The 22,088-nt window shown below is 50.4% G+C and overlaps 1 protein-coding gene across 6 annotated transcripts in view; it reads left to right on the top strand.

Moving 5' to 3' along the window:
* SASH1 (SAM and SH3 domain containing 1) overlaps positions 1 to 22,088 on the top strand; it is a 297,134-nt gene that overhangs the window by 269,353 nt on the left and 5,693 nt on the right. For all 6 annotated transcript variants that reach the window (XM_045844033.1, XM_045844032.1, XM_045844034.1 and 3 more), the window contains 8 exons: positions 3,537 to 3,611; positions 5,516 to 5,659; positions 9,421 to 9,556; positions 10,553 to 10,722; positions 11,437 to 11,646; positions 12,411 to 12,561; positions 16,531 to 16,644; positions 20,657 to 21,780. In XM_045844033.1, the coding sequence (XP_045699989.1) occupies positions 3,537 to 3,611; positions 5,516 to 5,659; positions 9,421 to 9,556; positions 10,553 to 10,722; positions 11,437 to 11,646; positions 12,411 to 12,561; positions 16,531 to 16,644; positions 20,657 to 21,780 (2,124 nt within the window). The remainder of the gene's footprint in view (positions 1 to 3,536; positions 3,612 to 5,515; positions 5,660 to 9,420; positions 9,557 to 10,552; positions 10,723 to 11,436; positions 11,647 to 12,410; positions 12,562 to 16,530; positions 16,645 to 20,656; positions 21,781 to 22,088) is intronic.

Below are 22,088 nucleotides of genomic sequence, written 5' to 3' on the forward strand. Positions count from 1 at the left end.
GTGCGTTTCTTTAAGTCCTGTAATCCTGAGTCGCACGGAACCCTCGGAGTTGTCCGTGTGTGCACCTCAGGTGGATGGCGCAGCTGGATCAGGATCTTTCTGTCCAGAAGTCCATGTCTAAGATTGCAGCCAATTCACATTGCACAGGGACCGATTCTTCCTTGACCTTGAGTAAGGGCCTTGGAGCCTTTTATTCCCCCCGTAAAAGTGGCGTGCGTCATCTCTGCCCCACGAGTCACAGAGGCTGGATGTTTCCAAGGTGCCATGACCTTGAGGCCGTGCTGGCCAGTACTACTAATACTTGTTGAAACATGTGTTCAGTACGAAATTAGAAGTTTGCAGGTTACTGTTATTGTAAGTCAGTGGTACAATCAGGAAAACAAAACTTTCTAATTAGTCAGTGAATATAAGGGAAAATAATGTTACATGTGAGAAAGAACTTTTTATTTTTAAGGGATTGAGAGAATTTCTTGCTTGGTTTACTTCAAACTTGTTTTTTTTTCCTCCTATTCTTTTGTCATAAATCTCCTTCATTTATCCAAAGTGTACAGTTTTCTCTAGTCTTCAACCTGGATCTTTCTGTCTTTTTAAAAAAAAGTGCCATGTTTGCTTGATGAAGCCTCAGGGAAATGATAATGCTTTGTATTCACTGAAAATGGTCACTTGTCTCACTTTTTATTTGGTCATTCAGTTTTCATTTGGTGGAACAGACGTGCATGACATTTTGGAATTTTGTCCATTTTTAAACTTCAACCCTATCCCCCCAAAAACATGTGTTTTCAACTGCATGACCATCCCATTGCCTGGACCTCCTCACCCACAAGCATCTATCTTAAATGTTCTTACAATCACCTGCACGGGAGAAGTAGGAACTCTACGAAACTCATTGAGGTTTCATTGATGGAGACCACCCAAGTTGAAGATTGGTTTCCTTTCTTTCACTACTCCCTCTGAAGTCTCTCTTCTCTGTCGAAGGGGTGGTGCTTTCAGAACTACTTGACGTTACTGAAAAGGTAGAGATTAGTTCAGGCAATGCCCATTGTTACAGTCTTTGTTCTCCCACAGCGATAAAGAAGAATCATTTCCAGATATCTTAGCGTATCGCCGGGAGAGGTTTTAGGTGGTGGTTATAAAAACCGATCCACTCTTTTAAGCTTTTATTTTAGGAATAGATGCATACAGCAGGCATATGAAGATATGAACGAGCTTCTAATTTATTACAGTTACACTTTCCACATAAATTCTTTGTCAGTTATTTCATATGCCTCAGAAGCAACGTGCTGGGCTCCAGTGTTGCAGTTAATGCTGGAATTTAAAGCAGGAAAGTGCAAAAGCCATAAAATGAGGCGGCATCTGGGTGCCATACTGTGCCTGTGAAGCCTGGAGTCACAGGAAAAGAGCTGGAACGCAGTCACTGCCTCTGCAAAAACGAGAAATCTCTATTTGACATTGTGAGCCAGAGATTAGCCTGGAGAGGTATTCCTAGCATTGCTCTCCAAGTCAGGGGATTTGGTGAGTGTTTTTGCATAAAGAGGTCTTTCTGTTTTTATAGATTAGATGCAGCTCTAGTTGAGTTGATTATAAGGGAAGTCAGATTGTCCATTGGTATTTGTTAAAAAAGATTTATTTATTTTAGAGAGAGGGGAAAGGAGGGATAAAGAATGGGAGAGATACATCAATGTGTGGTTGCTTCTCACGTGGCCCCTACTGAGGACCTGGCCCGAAACCCAGGCATGTGCCCTGACTGGGAATCAAACCGGCGACCCTCTGGTTCGCAGCCCATGCTCAATCCACTGAGCTACACCAGCCAGGGCTGTTGATGAGTATTTAATATAAAATTAGAATAATGTTCACTGGACATCTGTCTGTGGTAGATTATTTAAAACAGAAGTGACGACTGTGGTGAAGGGGGACAGTCGTGTGACATCCTGAATGCCTCCTGTAACTCTCTGCATCTCCCGACCCTCCCTTCTGCCACACCTGCTAGCTCTCCCTTTGGTCCCGTTCCTGGGATGCTCTGGTTTTACAGTCAAAGCTCCCAGAATGTCAGGCGCAGAACTAAGCTCTGGTCCTTCATTTGCATATTTAAATTATTGTCTAAGCCTAAACTTCAGTAGTGCAATTGTTGAGACAAACTACTGTTCTCAGTGCAGCCCAAATGAGAAGTAATGGAAGAAAGTGACATTCATAAGAGTGTCTGCTTTGTACCAAGTAGTAGGCTAGATGTCTTCAAATATATGCCATAGGTAGTATTTTACAGGTGAAGAAAACAAAGCTCAGAGAGTCTGCGTGTTTTACCTGTGGCCACACAGCAAGTCAAATGGAGAACCAGGATGTGGGTCCACGTCTAGCGATTTCAGAAACCTAGGCGTTTTCCTTCTGCATGTTTCTTTTTCAACTCATTTAATTTCTATCTAAAGTACATTTATTTTAAGTAGCGTTTACAGTATACGTTGTGCTTTATGTTTGTTTCTTGTGTTTAATAGCTGTTAACTAGAGTTCTGTGAGAAACGTTCTACAAATTATGGAACCCAAATCTGATATTCAACTTTATTACCAGTATCTTAAAAGACAATCAGTTGTAACAAGAATTAGTGTGCTTTAAGTTTCTCTCTCTCTCTCTCTCTCTCTCTTTTTTTTTTTTACAGATTTTTTGTTGCAGGAAGGGTCAGGGAAATGGTCCTTGAGTAGCTTTTGCTAGATAAATGAAAGGGAATTCAAACCAACCTTTCAACATATAAAAATCACTGAAATATATGCAGTTTCACAAAATTTGAAACCAATGGAAAGAGCATTAAAGTTTTCATTTTTCATAACATCTGTGTTTTTCCTATTGGAATTAAGGAGTGCAGTCAAAGATAGCCATGGAATCAACTTTTTTCTTTCTGGGCAAATGTGGTGTCTCCACTTCATGCACCGAGAAAAAGGTCATAGTTAATGAAGTCAGGCAGTTAGCAGGGAAACTTACCCGAGTTTTTGGCTAGGTCAGGAAAGCAATGAGTTGAGTAATCCTCTTGGCCTGATTGGACTGCTATAAACATAACCTATTTTCCCCCTTCTTAGTGACTTAAAACTAAACAAAAGAGTCTGTTTACAAGGCCTGCCATCAATTGGTGGCAGAGCCAGAGGATTTCAGACCTGGGTTTCCGAGATCCTTCAGGGCACACGGCTTCCCTCCTTACCAAGATCATGCGCAGCTTACGATCAGAGGGCTGGGCGGGGAAGTCTGTTGCTAAGCAACAGAAACTTGGAGCCTTTAACCTGTGGAGGGTGTTTGGTCATGTTTCTGTTTTTTAACCAGTTGGTCTTTGTGCCACCAGGGGACTTTGGACCTCTGGTGCAGGCGCCGTCCCAGCGGCCCGTGCAAGGGGTAAAAACTGAGGGAAGTTTCCTTGGGACATGAGTCATGTATTTTTTTCCCATCGTTTCTCGTCCGACCTTCATCCGTGTCGCATCTGTGGTTCCATGACGTCCTGCAGGTGGGGAATGTGCTGGGCTGACTCGAGCATAACGGTCCTGCCCCCTCCTTTCCACAGAGAACCTGCAGTTTCGGAGGGTTTGACCTGACCAATCGCGCCCTGCACATCGGCAGCAGTAACTCTGACCCGCTGGTGAGTGGACGGCGGCAGAAAAGCAGGAGGTTCGGGTTCGGGCGACGTGGTTGGCATAGTTTCCCACCAAGTGTCTTTGAAACTGAGACTGGTAACCTTTTCCTGGGTGATCCTAAACCACGTTGGAAAAGAAGACCTATGTCACACATTTAAAAAAATTTTTTATTGAATTTATTGGGGTGATAATAGCTAATATTATATAGGTTCCAGGTGTATAATTCTATATCTTATATATATATTTATTTAAAGATTTGTATTTATTTTTAGAGAGACAGGAAGGGGGAGGGGGGAGGAGAGGGAGAGAGACATCAATGTGTGAGATATATCTACTGGTGGCTTCTCACACACCCCCAACCAGGGACCTGGCCCACAACCCAGGCCTGTGTCCTGACTGGGAATTGAACCGGCGACCCTTTGGTTCACAGGCCAGAGCTCAATCCACTGAGCCACACCAGCCAGGGCTCATCTGTATATTGTATTGTGTGTTCACCACCCCAAGTCAAGTCTCCATCCATCACCATTGACGCCCCCCTTCACCCTCCTCCACCTTCTTCCAACCCCTTTCTCCCTTTGGTAATAATCTCCATGCTGTTGTCTGTGTCTGTGCTTAACCCCTCCACCTGTGCACCCAGCTCCTCCCCCAGAGACTCCTGTCTCCTCGGGGCCACCGCTGGCCTCCGTCTCTCTCCTTCCAGCACCACCTTCCCTTCTGTGCCTGGTTTCCCCTTTTCTCCCAGTCACGCATGCAGGCATCTGCGCTCAGCCCCCGCGGTCTCCCCCTGGTTTTCTGTGTGCACGACTGCAGCACACAAGCCGCGCGGCGGGATGGAGCCCTGTGATTTGGGTTCAAGGGTATTTGCCAGAATCTCTAAAACCCAGTTTTATCATAGGCCAAGTGCATCACCCCCTATTAAGCCTAGGTCTTTCTGATCTGGGATGTCCTGGAGTGAACCCAGCCTTCTTGGGGACAAAGCAAAGTAATGTCCCGAGGGCCGGGGTTACTGGCTGCTCAGACCTGCTGCTTCCGGACCTCAGTCTGGGGACAGGTCTGTCCAAGCTTTGCTCCCCGTGTTGACTTGCTTAGGCCCCAGGTGTAGGCGAGTCTGATGTACCATTTTGTTTTCCCCTCGTGCATTTTGTCGGCACACTATACCAGGTGTCAGCTGAAACCCCCGTTTGTGATTTGTGAAGTGTTTGAGAATTTCCTGGAAGCATAAAACTATTTTATTTAGACATCTAGTTTCATTGATATGTAAACCAGTAATTTTATATAGCCAATCTTTTAAACAATGAAAGAATGAGTTTTTTCCCCCTCACTCGTAGGAGTTGACCACACGGATGCAGATCCGACCGGACGCTGGTTCGTAGTGACCGTGATTTCCCACTGTGTTCTCGCCACTTTCCTGGGCGATGCGTAGTGTTGTCCTCCTCTTCCCCCACCTCTGGGACTACATCCCCTACCCAAAATACTGGTTCCTCTGAATCACTCTTTACTAATGAAATGCCATCCCCTTGGGCATTTAAAATGCTGGAAAAAAGTATAATAGGAGAAGAATATACTAAGATTAAATAAAATAAAAAGTATCTCACGTCCCACTTTAAACAAACAAAAGCCCCTTAGTGAGTAGCTTTCAATTTTTAATAAAAAAGATAAATAACATCCACCTGAAACAAATATAAAATAATGTTGAATGTCAACTATAATTGAAAAAATAAAAAAAGTTGAAAAAACAAAAGAAAAGTTAAATGATTAATAATGTAGCCCTGATTGAACATAGGAAAAGTTGCAAAGTCCTGGGGGATGCCAGCATTTTTCTGAGGTAGAACATTAATGATTTGGATAATAAAACCTGCTTGGGGACTTCATTTTCTGTGATTAAAGGTATTTTTGTTTTGTTTTGTAGGGCAAAGAAGGAGATTTTGTGTACAAGGAAGTCATCAAATCACCTACTGCCTCCCGCATCTCTCTTGGAAAGAAGGTCAAGTCAGTAAAAGAGACGATGAGGAAGAGGATGTCTAAAAAGTACAGCAGCTCCGTGTCCGAGCAGGTAGGCACGCGGCTGTCGCGCCGGGGGGGCCCCGTGGCTCCCCCTGGCGGCAGGTAGGCGAGGGCGGTCGGTCCGAGGCTGTACACGGCACTACGTACAGGCGTTTGCTGGCGTTCACGCGGCCCTGGGAGCCTGCTCGGTTTCCGCAGTCGAACATTGGGCGCCACCAGCACTTACTAAGCCCTCAGGGTCCTTTTGGCGCCGTGCTTGGTGCTGGAGGCGAAAAACTAGGCCTTCCCTTCCTACTTTGTGTAGACGGAAGGAACAAGACACGTGAAAAAACGATACTCTTTTAGTGCAATAAGCACTAAATTTATATACAAAGGGAGGCTTTTATTTTCTAAAATATCCCTTCCTATAGTGGACGTCACGGCCATCGAATCTAAAAGGAAGACATTCAAGTTTCTGTAGGCACCAGTCGCTCTAGAAAGACGCAGCCATCTGAGCAGCAAACTCGGAAAATGCTGCCTGGCTGCGGGACTTCCATAGTAATCCCGTTTCCATGGGGATGTTTTCACTCCCCGGCTCTCTCTGCAGCCATTAAGGTGTCACAGAATTGATCCCCTCCAATTCTAGATTATCGCATCAGTGGAAAGAACAGGTTCTGTCTTAATTGTGTGGGTGGAGGGAATAAAGACATGTGGAGAGCTGAGCCTTTGGCTGATTCTGACCGTTAGATTTTCAGAGCACTCTCCTCCGGCAGGAGGTCATTCTGTAGTCTGTTGAAGTTCTTGTGTGTGCTGGTTCTCTGCTGGAAGTGTGTAGGTAATGCTGCTGTATCTACCCGGTAAAGCCAGGGACAGCAGGCATTGTGGCTCCGCTGCTGCCCTCTAGTGGGCATAGTAAGCTAAAACCCAGGCATTGCCTTGTTTGGATCACCGTGAACATGGACTAGCCAGCTTGGCCATCCACAGTGATTCAGACGAAGCCTGCACAACATCTCCAATTTGCTGCAGTTGTTCTCACGGGGTAATTTTGCTGCCCCACCCACCTTGAGGCTTTTGGACAATTGCAGCTTGGGTGGGTGCTACTGCCATCTAGTGGACAGAGACCAGGGAGGCATGTTACAATACACAGGACAGTGCCCCCCTGACATGGAATCCAAAATGCTGATAGTACTCAGGTGGAGAAACCCTGGCTTGCTAGATGTACAGGGGAAGTCGGGGCCACCTCCAGTGTGTCTTCCCTATGACTGTTTTGGTGTTTTTTGCATTTCGGGGCCCTGTGGGTGTGGGCGTGATGGTGATTTGTGTTTCTGACCAGAAACAAAGCAAACTGCGCTCTCCTGGGAAGCCAATGTTATGCCAATGGCAGCAGCACCTCTAATTTAAAAGCACTTCATTTAGTTGGCTTTTCCCCTAAAAGCTCATGTAAATATAACACCCACAGGGGTTTTCTGCTTTATGGATCATAAGCATGGAACTTTCATGCCATTTGAGCATTTTTCTGTAATTTTACTACTATATGCCTGCCTTGTATTCTTAGTTCTCTGTTTTTTAAAAGCAGTCATGTCACATAAGTGAAAAAAGAGAGAAGGAATAAGTGAACATTATAATGCTTAGGGGGAAGAGGAGATTAATGGTTGCAAGCTTTGTTCATTTTTTTTTTAACTTTTGAGTAAATATGCCAACCACTCTGGTAAGGATTTTTATCTGCTCCATTCCTGTTATATGTCTGTTACTTGCAATAGTATGTGTTGTTGTAGATAATCCATACATATGTGATGAATAAGTTAATAATTTTTCAAAGCATTTAAGAACATACAGTATCAGAGATGTATATTTAATATCACTATTTTAAAAAATAAAAGCATGCGTGCTTTTAGCAGAAGCATCAAAAAAAGAACTTAATTGGGCAGATGTCTTATTTTAGGATTTAGAAATGAAACTCTATTCAAGGATGAGTACTTCGTAGCGTCAGTAGCTTCCAAATCATGGCACCTCTGTTGAGAGTGTTGTTTTCGAGGTCATCTGCTCACTTCCCTCAAATGTGAAGCAGTGCGTGTGGGATCCAAAGCGGCCACAATTGTTGTCCTCAGATGCTCGCGGGCCCCGCAGACTCCTGTTCGAGCCCTTCTGATGAGTCGGCACCCCGCAAATAACAGGTTTTGCTTGGGCAGCTTGGTGCTCGCAGGGCTGCGACTATGCCAGAGAGGTTTAAGTTTTGGCCAGTAAGCCGTTCTCACGGCTGACGTTGGAAGGGAGACATTGTTTCACTCACTGCTCATCAAGCGAGCCTTCCGGGCTTCCGCGTGCACATGCGGGGCCGCCACGTGGATGGCACGGCCACCCCAACAGTGACCGAAAGGGGCATCGCAGCTTTTTCCTGACAGCACGGAAAAGAACTGGTAGATGCTAAAGCCTGGGGACAATTGATAGCAGCTCAGGCCTATGGACACTTCTTCACAGACTGAGAGACGGTGTTTTTGCCACATGCCTGGGTCCTGAGTTGGTATTTCATTAGCCAGTTTCAATCATTTGTGTCACTAGAAGCGTAAGAATCTGGTCTTTTCTTTTTAGGCAAGGGATGTGCACTTTTTTTTAGTGTAAATGTTTCCCTTCAGATAGATTAAATATCCCCTTACTACTGAATTCTACCTGATGTGCATTTGGAGTCCAGCTTCATTGCTGGATTGTTGAGTATGCCAGCAGTCTCGCAGCCTTTAACGAAGTATTTTGTCTAGGGAGGTAGATAGGTGTGGGGGGGCTCCACCCACAGGGCCCCCCTGGCCGCCACGGATGAGAATAAGTCTACCAAGATATGATCTGCTTAGGGAGGAAAGGTGGTGGATCTCTCAAAGGAGAAGGGCCAAGAGCCTTTTCCTCAATGGTTTTACTGGGTTTGTTTGCACAAGAATTCAGGTAAAGCTAATTACTCATTGCTGGGAAGTAAGGATCGAACAATAGATAACAAGGAACTCTGAGGGCCTATTTTGAGTTAGGCTCAAAGAACTGTAAAACACTTTAAGGAACAAACTTACTTCTTCCTTGGAGCCTTATCATTTAATTGAGAGCATTCTAAACAAAGCAGGTTTCACAGGATTTTACATATTCTTTCTTAGGCCTGATCACCGAGGGAACCCGCCCTTTCCAGCACAGGGCGGCACCACCCTCTGCTATTGTTTCAGGCTTAGGTGGAGCAAGGGAAGTAAGGCAGCCAAGAGATTAGGAGATTTTCTCGCAGACAGAATGAGGACTCAGGCTATGTCGAAGCCGAGGGATGAGGGTCCATCACCCCCTTTTGCTGTAGCCCGCAAAGTCCTTCTTTTGGGGGGCCTCCCAAAGTGATCGTGCCTGTCTTAGGTCGTTCCCCCCTTGGGGAATCTTACCCGTCATTGGCTAACTGACCAAGCATTGGGGGCCAGGCAGGGTGAAGAAAAAGGAGCAGAAGCGGTGCTCCTGCCAGGGAAATAAGCTTTTGTCTCCTTGCTGGCTTATGGTCCAAGGTCGTTCCCTCAGCCTTAGCCTTGTGAGGGGGGAGGGTGGTTACAGCTTCTGATACTAGGCAGGGCAGTTCCCAACAGATAGGGCTTTCTCAGAGATTTCAAGAATGTCTATTTGAGCATGAAAACTAATTTTTAAGTGTTTAATTAGTAGTTATACAGGCTACACCTTTAAAACAGAGTAAGAGCATAGATTAAACAGGAGGAGAATGTTGGCTGAGGCATCACCTTTGCTTTAGTTGAGGGCAGAATTGCTTTGAATTACAAAACGGTAGTCGTCCACCCCGATGAAACACACTTCTGTTGAACTCCATTGCAGGACACGAGCCTCGATGGAATGCCGGGCTCCCCTCCCGTCTCCCAGCCTGACGTTGAACACGTGGACAAGCCCAAGCTCAAGGCCGGGGGTTCTGTGGAGAGTCTGCGGAGTTCTCTGAGCGGACAGAGCTCGATGAGTACGTCTACTTTGTAATTGTAGATGCTTTCCTTCGGGATCAGTCAGACTTACTGGGTGTCAGGTCCAGGTAACTCAAAGACAGCCCAAGTTTGCATCCTTCAGATACTCTTAGAGAGCTAGACCTGCAAAATACCTGGGCCTGGAGTCGTGCTTGTTCAGTCTATGTACAGCAGTGGCACGAAAGGCGGGTGGTGAGTTTTGACTGCAGAAGACAGGGAAAGCATCTCAGAGGAAGGATCTGAAGAACAGAGAGGGTGTCTTCAGGGTCATTAAGAAGATGACCAACAAAGTAAGAGATGGGGGAAGGGAAGATAGCTATAAATTTCGCTGATTACAAGTGCTGGCCAGCCACTCTGACCAGTGGTGGTGTCCGCAGAATGGTATGGGGGTGGATTCCACAGTTAAATGCACCACTTTTTTTTTAACACTTTATTTATTTTTAGAGAGGGGGGGAGAGAGAGAGAGAAACATCAATGTGTGGTTGCTGGGGGTCATGATCTGCAACCCAGGCATGTGCCCTGACTGGGAATCGAACCTGCGACACCTTGGTTCACAGCCCGCACTCAATCCACTGAGCTACGCTAGCCAGGGCTAATGCACCACTTTTAAAAGCACCTGGCCTTGGGGAAGTTACTTGACCTCTCTGAGTTTGTTTGCTCGTCCGTTAATGGGGGTAAAAATGGTATGCCAACCCACGAGGGGTCGTAAATGTGAGGGGCTTCTGATGTCACCTGCACTGCTACATCATAAAGATACCTCCCTCATTGGAGTCCCGCCTGTCCAATTAGCGGCTTACCTAGGGGTGATAATCAGAACTCTCAGATCCTCCCTGGACTCAGAACCGGATCCCGCTCTGGTCCTGACCTGCGTGCGGCTCACGGTTTCACTCCGCTGCCCTCTAGTGCCCTAACCTGCGGTTCCTCCAGTGTCCTTCAGCCCCGCTCTGCGGGAAGCCCGTACTGTACTGATCCCTCTTCCCGTGTTGCCCGTGCAGGCGGTCAGACGGTGAGCACCACCGATTCCTCGACCAGCAACAGGGAGAGCGTCAAGTCGGAAGACGGCGACGACGAGGAGCCACCCTACCGGGGCCCCTTCTGCGGGCGCGCCAGGGTGCACACCGACTTCACGCCGAGCCCCTATGACACGGACTCGCTGAAGCTCAAGGTGCATCCCTGTCTGGCCTTAGACCTGGGCCCTTTAAGAGGTGTTCTGTTCTTGCCGTTGGATGCTGGGCTGCTGCGGTGCTCCTGGCCCGCGTTGTGGCTGCCTCCATAAGCCGATCTCCTCTACAGTGAGAAACAGAACAGAACCGGCCAGCATTCGGGACAGAGGCGGGTCTAGTGTTAATCCTCTGTCCTCACCGCTTCATCCTCCTGGCCCTGACCTCTGACCTCAGCGTCCCTGTGGAGTTTCTGTTGCCCTCTAGCCCCAAGTTTCTGCCCTTTCTTCCACCGAAGAAACCTTACTTCCTTCTCTCCATGGTCGGTGGTATTTATATGGGACAGGTGGCGTTCCACAAAATGTATGTAGCAGTTACAGAGCGGGGATTGCCGCCAGCATTTGATTCGGGGGAGATCCTTTCTCTAAGCCCCAGGAGCTCCGGATGATGGCAAACCATTCAGAGAGCCGAGCCCTTGCACCTGGCCATGCGCACTGGGGGCCCCTCACCCTGTGGGGCCGGAGGGCGGAGGGTATGAGACCAGCAGTCAGGAAGGTCCTGTCTTGCCCTCTCCCAAACCCATTCATAAGGCTGCTCGTGGAACCCCGATTCTGGCCGCCTTAGTGATTTCACATCTATGTGATTCATATATCTCATCGAGTTGTGGTTCATGTGTAGAAATGTGCTTAATGGAAAGATCTTTGTTCCCTGGGCCACAGAAAGGAGACATCATCGATATCATCAGCAAACCACCCATGGGCACCTGGATGGGCCTATTGAACAACAAGGTGGGCACCTTCAAATTCATCTACGTGGACGTGCTAAACGAGGAGGAGGAGAAGCCCAAGCGCCCCACCAGGAGGAAGAGAAAAGGAAGACCACCCCAGCCCAAGTCGGTGGAGGATCTCCTTGACCGGATCAACCTGAAAGTCAGTTCCCTCCAGTTGTGGTCACATGTTGCTCTTCCTTCTAAACTAAGCCAGCCAAGGAGGACACTTGCGGGGGTGGGGGGTACTCACGTCTTCCAACAGGGCGGCCCGTTATTATGATGAGCAGCCATTATTGCGCAGAAATCGGTAACGGTATTCTAACACAGCCCTTGACCTCTGCTGCGGGCGTTAGCTAAGCCCCAGGTGAGGATTTGCTGTTAACACCCCAAGAACAGCTTTCCAGGAGCTCCGAGCGTCAGGCTCCTGCCAGGAAGGGCAGTAAGCACCACCCCTGCCCCCCTGCGCCCTCGGCTCCACAGAGGCCGTGAGAAGCCCCTCCTCCCACATCTCCCACCACCATTTCCAACATCTCGTGAGGGGTGGGGGCTGCAGCGGCAGGTCGAGTCCTCCTTGCAAAACCCTCTTGTTTCTGGGGAAGTCGCAGTCCTTTCTGGAAAGGAGAGAAGAGGCTCCCCCACTGCACGCTGTGTGGCGCCCAAGGTGGCAGCTCATAGCAAGGGCGCAATCAAAACGCCAGCCAGGGGAGCCCAGTTCAGTCTGTAGTGCACATCCTCTTACCCTGTGATTAACCATCTGCCTGCTGAGCCGCACAACTGGGAGGCGCAGATGCTCACAAATGACACTTTTCTTTCAATTAGCATAGAAACGACTGTGGAAGAAGTGTGGGGGTTTGGAGCTGGTTGTGGGTCCGTGGGTCACGGGGCTGGGCCTGCTGACGCACTTCGGTGGTCTTCCCCTCGCAGGAGCACATGCCCACCTTCCTGTTCAACGGATATGAAGATCTGGACACCTTCAAGCTCCTGGAGGAGGAAGACTTGGATGAGCTGAACATCAGGGACCCGGAACACAGAGCAGTTCTCTTGACCGCGGTGGAGCTGTTACAGGAGTATGACAGTAAGTCATGCACCCCACACCGTTGCCAGGTCACCAGCCGTCCTCCTGTAAGCTGCCAGCATGCTCTCAGGTCCCTGGAGTCCCCGTTTGGTCCTGCCCTCTCCACCGCCGAGGTCAATTTGGCGTTACGTCACACGGCACAAAGACACACATTGCCCGTGCAGCCTTCCTGGTGATGTGGGAGCAAAGGAGGACCTTCCGGCTGCTGTCGTCCTTCCTGGCGTGTGTCTGGGTCTAGGGAGTAGTTGAGGGAAATGCTGCTGCAGGTGGCCGAGAGTGGAATTGCAGTTTCCTTAAGAAACAGTACAGGTCGCGTTAGGAACTCTCGGGCTGAGCGGCCTTCCACAGGTCCTAAGGATACCTGGGCTCAGAAGGGCCTGACCAGCTGGAGGTGTGTTGCACAGCCGAGGGTTAATTATGTCTCAGAGCACACGAGTTCTTTTCTCCCTGAAGAGGCGAGCTCGTCAATAAGTGCCATTCTGCAGCTCCCGTTAAAGGTGCGGGACACAGCTGCCGTGAATGTGCGGAGCAGAGACTCCCACGCCGCGGAGGCTCCGCCGAAACTGTAGCTCGTTTTTACAGCCCGTGAGCAGAACTCAGTGGGCTCGCGGCTTTTATGAAGTCTATTTGAATGCGTGGCGTCCTTTGCTCCATTAACTTAGTCTTGTCTTGCTCTTTGCTCTTCGGTCTGACATCAAAAACATCCCTGAAATTATTCACCACAAAGGAAGCATCATTTCCAGCTACTGAGTTCCAGTGCATTTTATTTCATGTGCTCTGCTTCAGGGGTATCAGTAGCTAATAGCATTTCTATTGGTAAGACACACCAAAACCGTGGTTAATGGTGGGAAAAAAGTATCCGTGACTGAAGGTATCGGGCCCAGGAGACGGGAGGCCAGTGTCTCTCTCAGCCCAGCGACACTCACTTTGGCTGGCGAGGTCCTCCCCCAAAATTAACTGATAACACGGGGGACCACACGCCACCATAGAGATAGATGTCTGAACCTTAGATGAACGCGCTGCCTTCGCGGACGGATCTGCAGGGCCTGGTGTCCTGCAGTGCGTGCTCGTTTATCACCAGGCGTCGTTAGTGTTCACATTGCCTCCTGAGGGTCTGCGGCCCGGCTCTGAGTCAGAGAGCCCAGGCCAGGGCCCGGCGTGGCCAACCAGCTATATTAACAACAGTGGAAGCCAAGTCATCTGGTCTTCTGGACCACATCCGTTCTATAAAGGAGCTCGTGTGCTCCTCCTCGGATTCTGAGAACAGCTGCCTTATAAGCCCTGTTATCCATGTTGCCCTTTACCGTTCAGGACATAGGAGGAGCCACGCCGACACCTAGAGTACAACGCAGGCTCTAGGCTGAGGCTCTGGCGTAACCTCATTGGCTCAGACTCGTTGTCCTTCTTGGAGCCCCATCCTGGGGTTTGCACCAGGAGATATTTTGCAAGAGGAAATCTCTGCCCAGCAGTGATGCTCGCTCAGATGTCCAGGGAGGGCTCTTGGCTTCTTCCCAAATCTCGTTTCAAATGTACACTGTGCCACTGCCACAACGTTCCTGGCGCATGAAGCAGCACTTCTTGTATCAGCTCTACAACAAAGGCTTCCGGGGCTCAGGGGTGCTGATCAGTGACAAGGCTCTGGGTCCAGACTTGAAGATTTCACATTCAGTTCTGTTCTGCGTTTAAGCGGTGTTCTAAGTAACGGGTAATGTAGAGGAACACAGTAGATACATGTCCAACTAAATGTCTGTCCACCAGACAGATTCAGAGACTGACAGGTATTTCAGAGGCCTCGCAAGCCTTCCAGCTCAGCCTCCCAGAGAGCAGGGAGCGCAGCCACCCACCACCCTGTCGCACCCAGGCCCGGGCAGTGCAGCCCTCCTGCTGGGTCCCCTGCGGGAGAGACTCTTGTCCAATGCCGTGGGGCTTCAGCCACACCACCCAGTCCCCGGCTCTTGTTTGCTTGTGAGAAATGTCATGGTTCCAGCTCACCTTCTTCCCTCTTTGTGCCTCGACATTAATTGCAGTAAGTACAAGGAGAGGATACGGCCTCGAATCTGCCGCACATCGGGGGGGCGCCCCACCTCTTCGTTCTCTCCGATGTCGGTTTCTGCTCAGTAGCTGCAGGTTGAAAGAGAGGGACAGTAGCCCCTTGACATAGGCCTCATGGTTTTATAAACTGAACTGTTTTCTAGGCAGTGGGAACGTCCCCTTCCCTCCGGGCAGGTAGCGTGATGTGTCTGATCAGGGTGGCGTCCCCACAGAGGCAGACGCAGGCCGGGTCCCCACGCAGGGACCGGGCACGTTTTTAGTTGGATTCCCATTGGTCAGCACTTCGGAGTCTGCTGTAGCCGAAGCAGTACACAGAACTGTCTGTCTTACCAGGACAAGCTACGTGAATTCCTCTCCCTGGGCTGTAACCAATACTGCAAAGCCCTCATTTTAGGAGTAACGATACTCCCTAAATAACATGCTAGGCTGGGACAAAGGCCGCTCCAAACCCGCAGACCCTTCCGCACAATGAGCACATCGCCCTAGAATGTTCCACGCCTTGTGCAGGGGTCAGGGCAGGGTTTGCTCTTGTGCTTCCGATTAGTTACTTTTTCATTAATCACTTTAAAAATAGCACTTCTGAACTTGGGGGTCTAATTCAAGGGCCTCCTCTGCCACGATTTGTGTTATGAAATGCTTCCCACGTGCGAGACACAAACAGGAAGTGGCGTTCGGACATGGGATGGCAGCCCTCTGCCTTCCCACAGTGTCTTTTGTTTTTCTAACGACCTGGGAAAAGGCATCAGATTTCTGGTCTGTTGATTTCTTCTTTGTGTGTGCAGTAGGGGGAGGATGAGTGAAGAGAAAAGGAAAGCCATTCCTCATGCCAGTGGTTGTTTTATGTAGAAGATGTTTCCTTAGTTTCTGTGCGATGGGACCACGCACGTGCTCTGCACAATAGTACGAAGATGTTCCTCATGTTCCTCCTGAGACCTCAATCCCAGGTCAGACCCCATGTGCCCTTGTTGTGCACAGTGCACAGAGGGACACTGCTGGCTGGAGAGGGCCCCCGGGACTTCCCACGTGACTCAAGCTAGGCAGATGTGCATGCCGCCAGAACATCTGCTTCTCTTTAGAAGGCTTCCTTCGAAGGAGGACGTCCACCTTTCAGCTGTCCGCCCTAGGGATAGTCATGACTCGGTGCCCTGGGTAGCGTGTGCCCTGAGCCTTAACCTGTGAGCAGAAACGCTGACCCAGTGCAAAGGGAAGGAGAGCCCTCTCGCTCGGTCCAGCCAGCACAAGGACTGTCCCCTGGGCTCTCGTTGCTACGGGGCTTGTGTCCCCTCTTGCCACCTTACTTCGTTGACATCATACAAGGGCCAGCATGTGTCACCGAGGCCAAAGATCGCTTGAAAATTGGAATAAAATTTGATATTTCATTTGACACTTTTACATTAGCTTCTCAGTGCGGAAAGCATGTGGCAAATAGTTTAAAACGCACATCTTAGAAATTTCTAAAAGGCAGGGAGGATCTAACAGCTCCTTGTGAAAGGGACATGCTCACGCTTCACTTCTGTGCTGCCTCGCGTGGGACCAGCCCTCCGAGTGCTCTCCCCACCCCCACTGTGGACGCAATGCTCAGCATTCCTCTCCTAGAGACTGGGCGCCTGGCCCAAGGCCAGAGTCCCCCTCTGGGTAACTTCCAGATATCGACATACCTGAAGTATGTACTCTTAGTCTCCAAATTCATTTGCACATGATACTCGAAAAGGAAAGTGTTTGAAGAGAAAAATGTTTGGATCTTATTCTTTTTTTATCTCCTCTACTTGAAAATAATTAGCGTTCTTCCAGAAGTCCAAGGCTAAAACGTGTATGGCGTGCGCGCCAGTAACTGAGGAGAAAGCGGGCTTTGGTTGACTTGGGAACCTCTGCTTTCGGTCCCTGTGTGATCCCATGCCTCGTGTTCCCCTTCTGCAGGTAACAGCGACCAGTCGGGGTCCCAGGAGAGGCTGCTGGTGGACAGCCAGGGCCTGAGCGGATGCTCCCCACGAGACTCGGGATGCTACGAGAGCAGCGAGAACCTGGAAAACGGTAATGTCAGCACCGCCTGGCACGCGCCTTCACTGCGACCCTCTGGGTCATTTCCTAACATCTGTGCTGTGGCTGATGGCTATCTCCCTTCCTCCGCCTGAGCTTTTGGGAAGTCCTAGCAATAGAAGGAGGAATTTTCCCAAGATTATTGGTGCTTAATTAAGACCTTAGGAAGAACGAATGTCCCTCAAGAACCTAGGCAACTGTTGTTCTTAAGAAACGGCTGCAGTGGTCTTCTTGTCAGTTACCCTTCTGTCCCTCTTAGGGAGTAAGTGCAGAAAGTGTAAGGCTAAACCTGCATGTTAGAGAGAGGGACCCCCAGCCCGCCACCGTCCAGATACTCTTAGAGTCTCCACACCCGGTGCAGATCATGAGAAGAGCCGTGGGGTCTAAAGTGAGGGGACCAGGGGTTTGGGCCTTGAATAGAACATTTATGAGCTGAAGACTTTGGGCAGATGACTCCATGTCTCTGAGCCCCCTTATTACTCCTATTAGTAGATAAGTTTCCCTTTCATGGAGTGTTATAAGACTTAAACAGAGCAATAAGATATTGATAGTACTCAGCACTTACTGAGCGCTGACTGTGGAACTGGGCAGTGGGCTGGGAGCTTATGTAACATGTTACCGATTATCACTCAGGCCCTGCAAGGCACGTCTTCCAGAGGAAGGCTTGGAAGGCAGAGAGACTGTAGAGTGACTGAGGCCACCACTCGTTGCCTTCAGACCTCGCCCCTCGGCTGCCACCCCCGGCTCGTGAGAGGCTCCCAACCAGTGCCTTAGACCTCACTGTCCGACACCACGCGCGTGTCAGGTCCTTACTCCACTCGGTGGCATCAGACACCCACCAGAGGTGTCCAGGCTTCACAGAACTCGAAGCCAGAAGGGGTGCAGTTTGTATTTGTTATCACAATAAGTGCTTTCAAAAACCATGGCTCAGCTAAAATAAGGGGGCCTATTTCTGAACAAGAACCAGGGCAGCCCGTGCCATGGAGGACCTCTTGCCTGCGTCTGTGCAGTTGTCAGGAGCCCCTCTGAGTCCAGGTGGACGTCACACGGGGCACGCAGGGCTGGTTCTGTGGGTGCCGTCATCGTCCCTCAGCTCAGTTTTTCTTCTTCCGTACTCGGGAAGCCCGAGCAGGGGCGGCCCTCCGTGTTTGGACCCGGCCAGCGAGGCGGGCAGGCTGGTTAGCTCAGGGCCCACCGTTATGGGGCGACTCCTTCGGTGGAGAGAGGTTTGGGTAGTGGTCCATCAAAGGCCACAGTCTGAACATCCCTGATGGATAGGAAGAGAAAGTGAAAAGACTTGACTTTATTCAAACATTCATCGCTTCATTTTTTTTGGTGGAAGCTAGATCTCTGAAAATAAAGGGTCTACGATTACATCTTAAAATAACTACATTTTAGTTTTTAGAAACATCTCAAGATTTCTGACCAGTGACACAGAGCTCAGCTGCCCCCGTCCAATAGGCACTTCCTCCCTTCTCCCTTGGAAGGTGTGGCTCGGTTACAGTGGTCCCCACGCTCACACGGCTGGGCTGGCCCTGCCCGTGGTCTGGCCACTGGGAGTTACTAGAGACCACGTGTCTGTGCCCCTGGTTGGAGCGCTCTGTCCTTCCCACACCCACGGCCAACGGTGGCCTCTCTGAGCCGGCAGCTTGCAGAATGTATCCTCCCCAGTTGTGTGCCCATGACAGACACCTGGGGACACGAGGGTCAGCCATAACTTTCATTTTGGAAAGCAAGGCAGGGTCTATGACAAAGGTCTGAAATTGCCGGCAGGTTATAGTTCAGACAAAACAAAAGCACCCGAAAAGCAAGATGTTCTCAAAATAGATGTGACTTTTCATCTTTCTGGATTTGTCCACTTAGCAGTTGAAGACATGGTACCTTGCCCCCTCCAGCCCTGCCTGTGGTTTAGGCAGATACTAAACCAGGCTGCACAGCCTTATTCTAGTTCTCACTGGCAGAGCATTTTCGTAGAAGGGAAAGTAAACGAAGGTGTGTTCAAAGGAGCCAGTGCTTTTTACGTAGTCCGTAACCTCTGTTTTTTAACAGTGCCCCGTGGCGGGGTCCTGCCTTCCTCAGGGACCACAGGGGTGGTAGTGGGTTGGGGGCAGGGGGGCGGGAGGGAAGGTGGCCACAGAGCGGGTGGGACTGTGCTTGGGCTTTTGCCTTGAGCCACCCTGCAGCACTGATCTATTCCACAATGTAAAGGAAGCTCCATTTGAAAATCACTGACTGCCAAAGTCCTATTTCCTGAAAAAGAATGATCTAGCGCCGCGATGAACTGGGTGCTAACCTTCTCCTTCCTGACCTCTCTGCCGTTCTAGTTGGTGGTTAGCCTCCAGTGTCCGCTCCTCTGGGCTGCTGCGTGAGGTGCATAAATTCCGTCCAGAATACGCGCAGCCGTGAAACCCACATTGTGTGCCTCCTCTGTCCTTGCTTCACGCAATAAAAACCGACTCTTGAGTGTTGGGAACTATCAGGTCCATAAGGAAAACAGTTCACCAGGTAGCCCATCCATCAGGGTCACCAAGCAGTGGCACCTGCAGTGTCTGGGCTGCAGCTGGGGACGCAGCAGTTCCTGGGGAAGAGGCTGATCTGAGGGCTGCCCATTGGGTTGCTCCCCTGTCCGGCATTCGGGAGGCGGCCGATGGGAAATTCCAGAGAAACCGTCAGCAGAATGGGCTCCGGTGAACTCAGTGCCACCGTGGGTGGCTCCCCAAGCTTCCATCTGTAGTGAGACTAGAAACAGCAGCAAAGGGTTCCCCTAAATCACTGTTGAACACTGGAAGACCTTCATGAAAAGTGCTCAGGGCAGCCAGTTTCTAGCTGCCATCAGAATCCCACTGAGTAGCCCATGGGTTGATGTTTTTATTGAGCACCTACTAAAGCAGGGGTGTCAAGCTCATTTTCACTGGGGGCCGCATCGGCCTCGCAGTCGCCTTCAAAGGGCTGAATGTAATTTCAGCTGCTTAACAGTTAAGGGGTAGTTACATTTCTACAGTCCTAAAATTATTTCAGCCCTTTGAAGGCAAACATGAGGCTGATTGGATCCCAGTGAAAATAAGTTTGACACCCCTGGACTAAAGCAAAGCTTTTTAGACTGCTGCTTACAATTCATTAGTGGGTTGGGAAACCACTTTGGAGGGTCATAAGCCACAGTTTTGTAAGAGAAAATTGAATAGAAAATATGAGGGTGCTTTTGGCAGTGGGAGGGGAGGGATATTGAATTCTCAGTGAAGTTTACCCAGCAGTAGCAGTGGTTAATACCAATCAGCCGTTGTCCAATAAGCGGATTGCGTCTGGTGGATGGTTCACTTATTAGTCTGACCGTTTATTTTAATCAGGGCTGAAGTTTCCTGGGGAATTAGAACCATGTCAATATTTTATAGACTGCCCCAGGCAAAATACTCACTTCAGCGTGTGCACTTACTTTCACTGAGGTTGTTTGCTTCTGGGATTCATTCATTCTAGACGCAGAACGCTCAGGGGGGAGGGCTTGGAGGAAGGTGGCATTCGAGAAGGTGGCAGTGAACCCGAGGGGGCACTGTGTATAGAACCTGTCCCAGAGCTCAGTCCGCCTCCCCTCTGTGACCACGGCCTTAGGAAACTGCATTCACCAGATGGAAATCCCCTCTGGGTGGTTTCTGAGTGGGTCTGGGTGATCGACCTTCTTCCACACTGACCGCAGCTGGGACAGACGAGAGGCCTGGACTTCTTTTGCTGCCTGACCCGGCAAACTTCCCTACTACATAACTCAGTTAATTCAGCCTCCATGCACCCCTTTATGAAGACTTAAGAATTTTTTTTTTTTTAAGAATAAAGACATGACCATAATAACCCTATTGTTACTTAACGTCGTAAATGGTGGTGATTTTCTGTCCTTTTGCGCATGTGACTCAACAATGGGATATAAGAGGCGGAGGTTTCAGTTACGCTAGCCCACCTGTCCACATCAGTGTGCTTCTCCTCCTAAGGTGTGATCGTAAAGTGTTTCCTTGTCTCGCAGGCAAGACCCGGAAAACTGGCCTTCTGTCTGCCAAGTCACCCGCCGAGTCCAGCTTGAAGTCTTTCGGCAGGAGTCAGCCGGGCAACTACCCGACCTTGCCTCTCCCGAAGTCGGCGGACGCCCGGACGCCGGGGCAGGAGAGCAGGCTGGGCCGCGGTCTGGCCCCTCCTCGCACTCTCGAGCACGGCGACCCGCCGTGCGTGACCGGCTCGAGCAAAAACCGGAGAAGCCTCCCCGTTTCCATCTGCCGCAGCTGCGAGACCCTGGAGGGCCCCCAGCCGGGGAAAGCCTGGCCCCGGTCCCACTCCCTGGACGACCTTCAGGGGGAGCCTGATGCTGGAACAGACGTGCCTCATGCGGCGACGGAACCCTCCCCTCAGATTGCACCGCAAGTGCCACAAAAGACAGCCCCCTCCGTCACCAAGGTCCCCAGCCCCAGACGAGATCCTGCCGTTGACAATGCATTGCTACTGACCCAAAGCAACCGGTTTTCTGACCCTCAGAAAACGACTACTAAGAAACTGGGCGGCGGCTCGAGTGCAGCCCCTTCCCGTGGCCTGTCGCCTCCCCCGTGTTTACCCAAAAACCCTGATGCTCAGCCTCCCGGGGTCAGACCCAGCTTAGCGAGGACTGCTCTTGAGGGCCACCGGAAAGGACTCGACTTTGAAGGAAGCTGTCACCCCCCGGGCACCAAAGAAGGTGAGCAGAGGGGCCCTGAGGCCAAGACGCCTGCCAGACACCCCTCGCAGCCTCCGCCTGTCCCTGCCAAGAAGAGCAGAGAGCGCCTGGCCCTGGCCAACGGCCTGCCCCCCGGCTCCCCGGGCCCCAGCGCACCGTGCCTGCCCCTGAAAAAGGGCGGCTCTGGCGGCCCCAGCGACTGCCACTCCCCCCAGGCTTCGAGACCGCCCTCCAGGCAGGAGCCCAGCAGCCCTCCAAGCTCCAGGCCGCCACCCTGGCTCTCGGAGCTGCCCGAGAGCGCCAGCCTCCAGGAGCACGGCGTGAAGCTGGCCCCGGCCCTGACCCGGAAGATCTCCTGCGCCCGGGGGGTGGATCTGGAGATGCTCACTGAAGACAAGTTGCGAGCTGAAGGCATCGATCTCACCGAGGAACCGTATTCTGACAAGGTATCAAAGGCCCTGGCCCCACTTCACACGCCTCTGCTTTCATGCTTGCGGAGCAGCCAGGGGAGAGAGGAACACCAGCTGCCCCAGGGGGTCAGCCTGGAGGCAGGGGCCACTGTGGCAGTGAGAGCTCAGGGGGTCCACAGCAGGGGCCTCTGCCACTTGGCGGTGGCACCAGTGGGAGCACAGTGTCCAGGTTAAATGCAAATACAGCTTTGGGGTTTCTTTTCCATTCTTTTCTTTCTCTTTCTTTTTTATTTTGCCTGTTTGTTTTTAATTTTTGGCAGCTGTACATTGCAGGGAGAACTACC

Source organism: Phyllostomus hastatus, unplaced genomic scaffold, assembly GCF_019186645.2.
Source record: "Phyllostomus hastatus isolate PE091 unplaced genomic scaffold, TTU_PhHast_1.1 phas_contig_40, whole genome shotgun sequence".
Classification (NCBI taxonomy): Eukaryota; Metazoa; Chordata; class Mammalia; order Chiroptera; family Phyllostomidae; genus Phyllostomus; species Phyllostomus hastatus.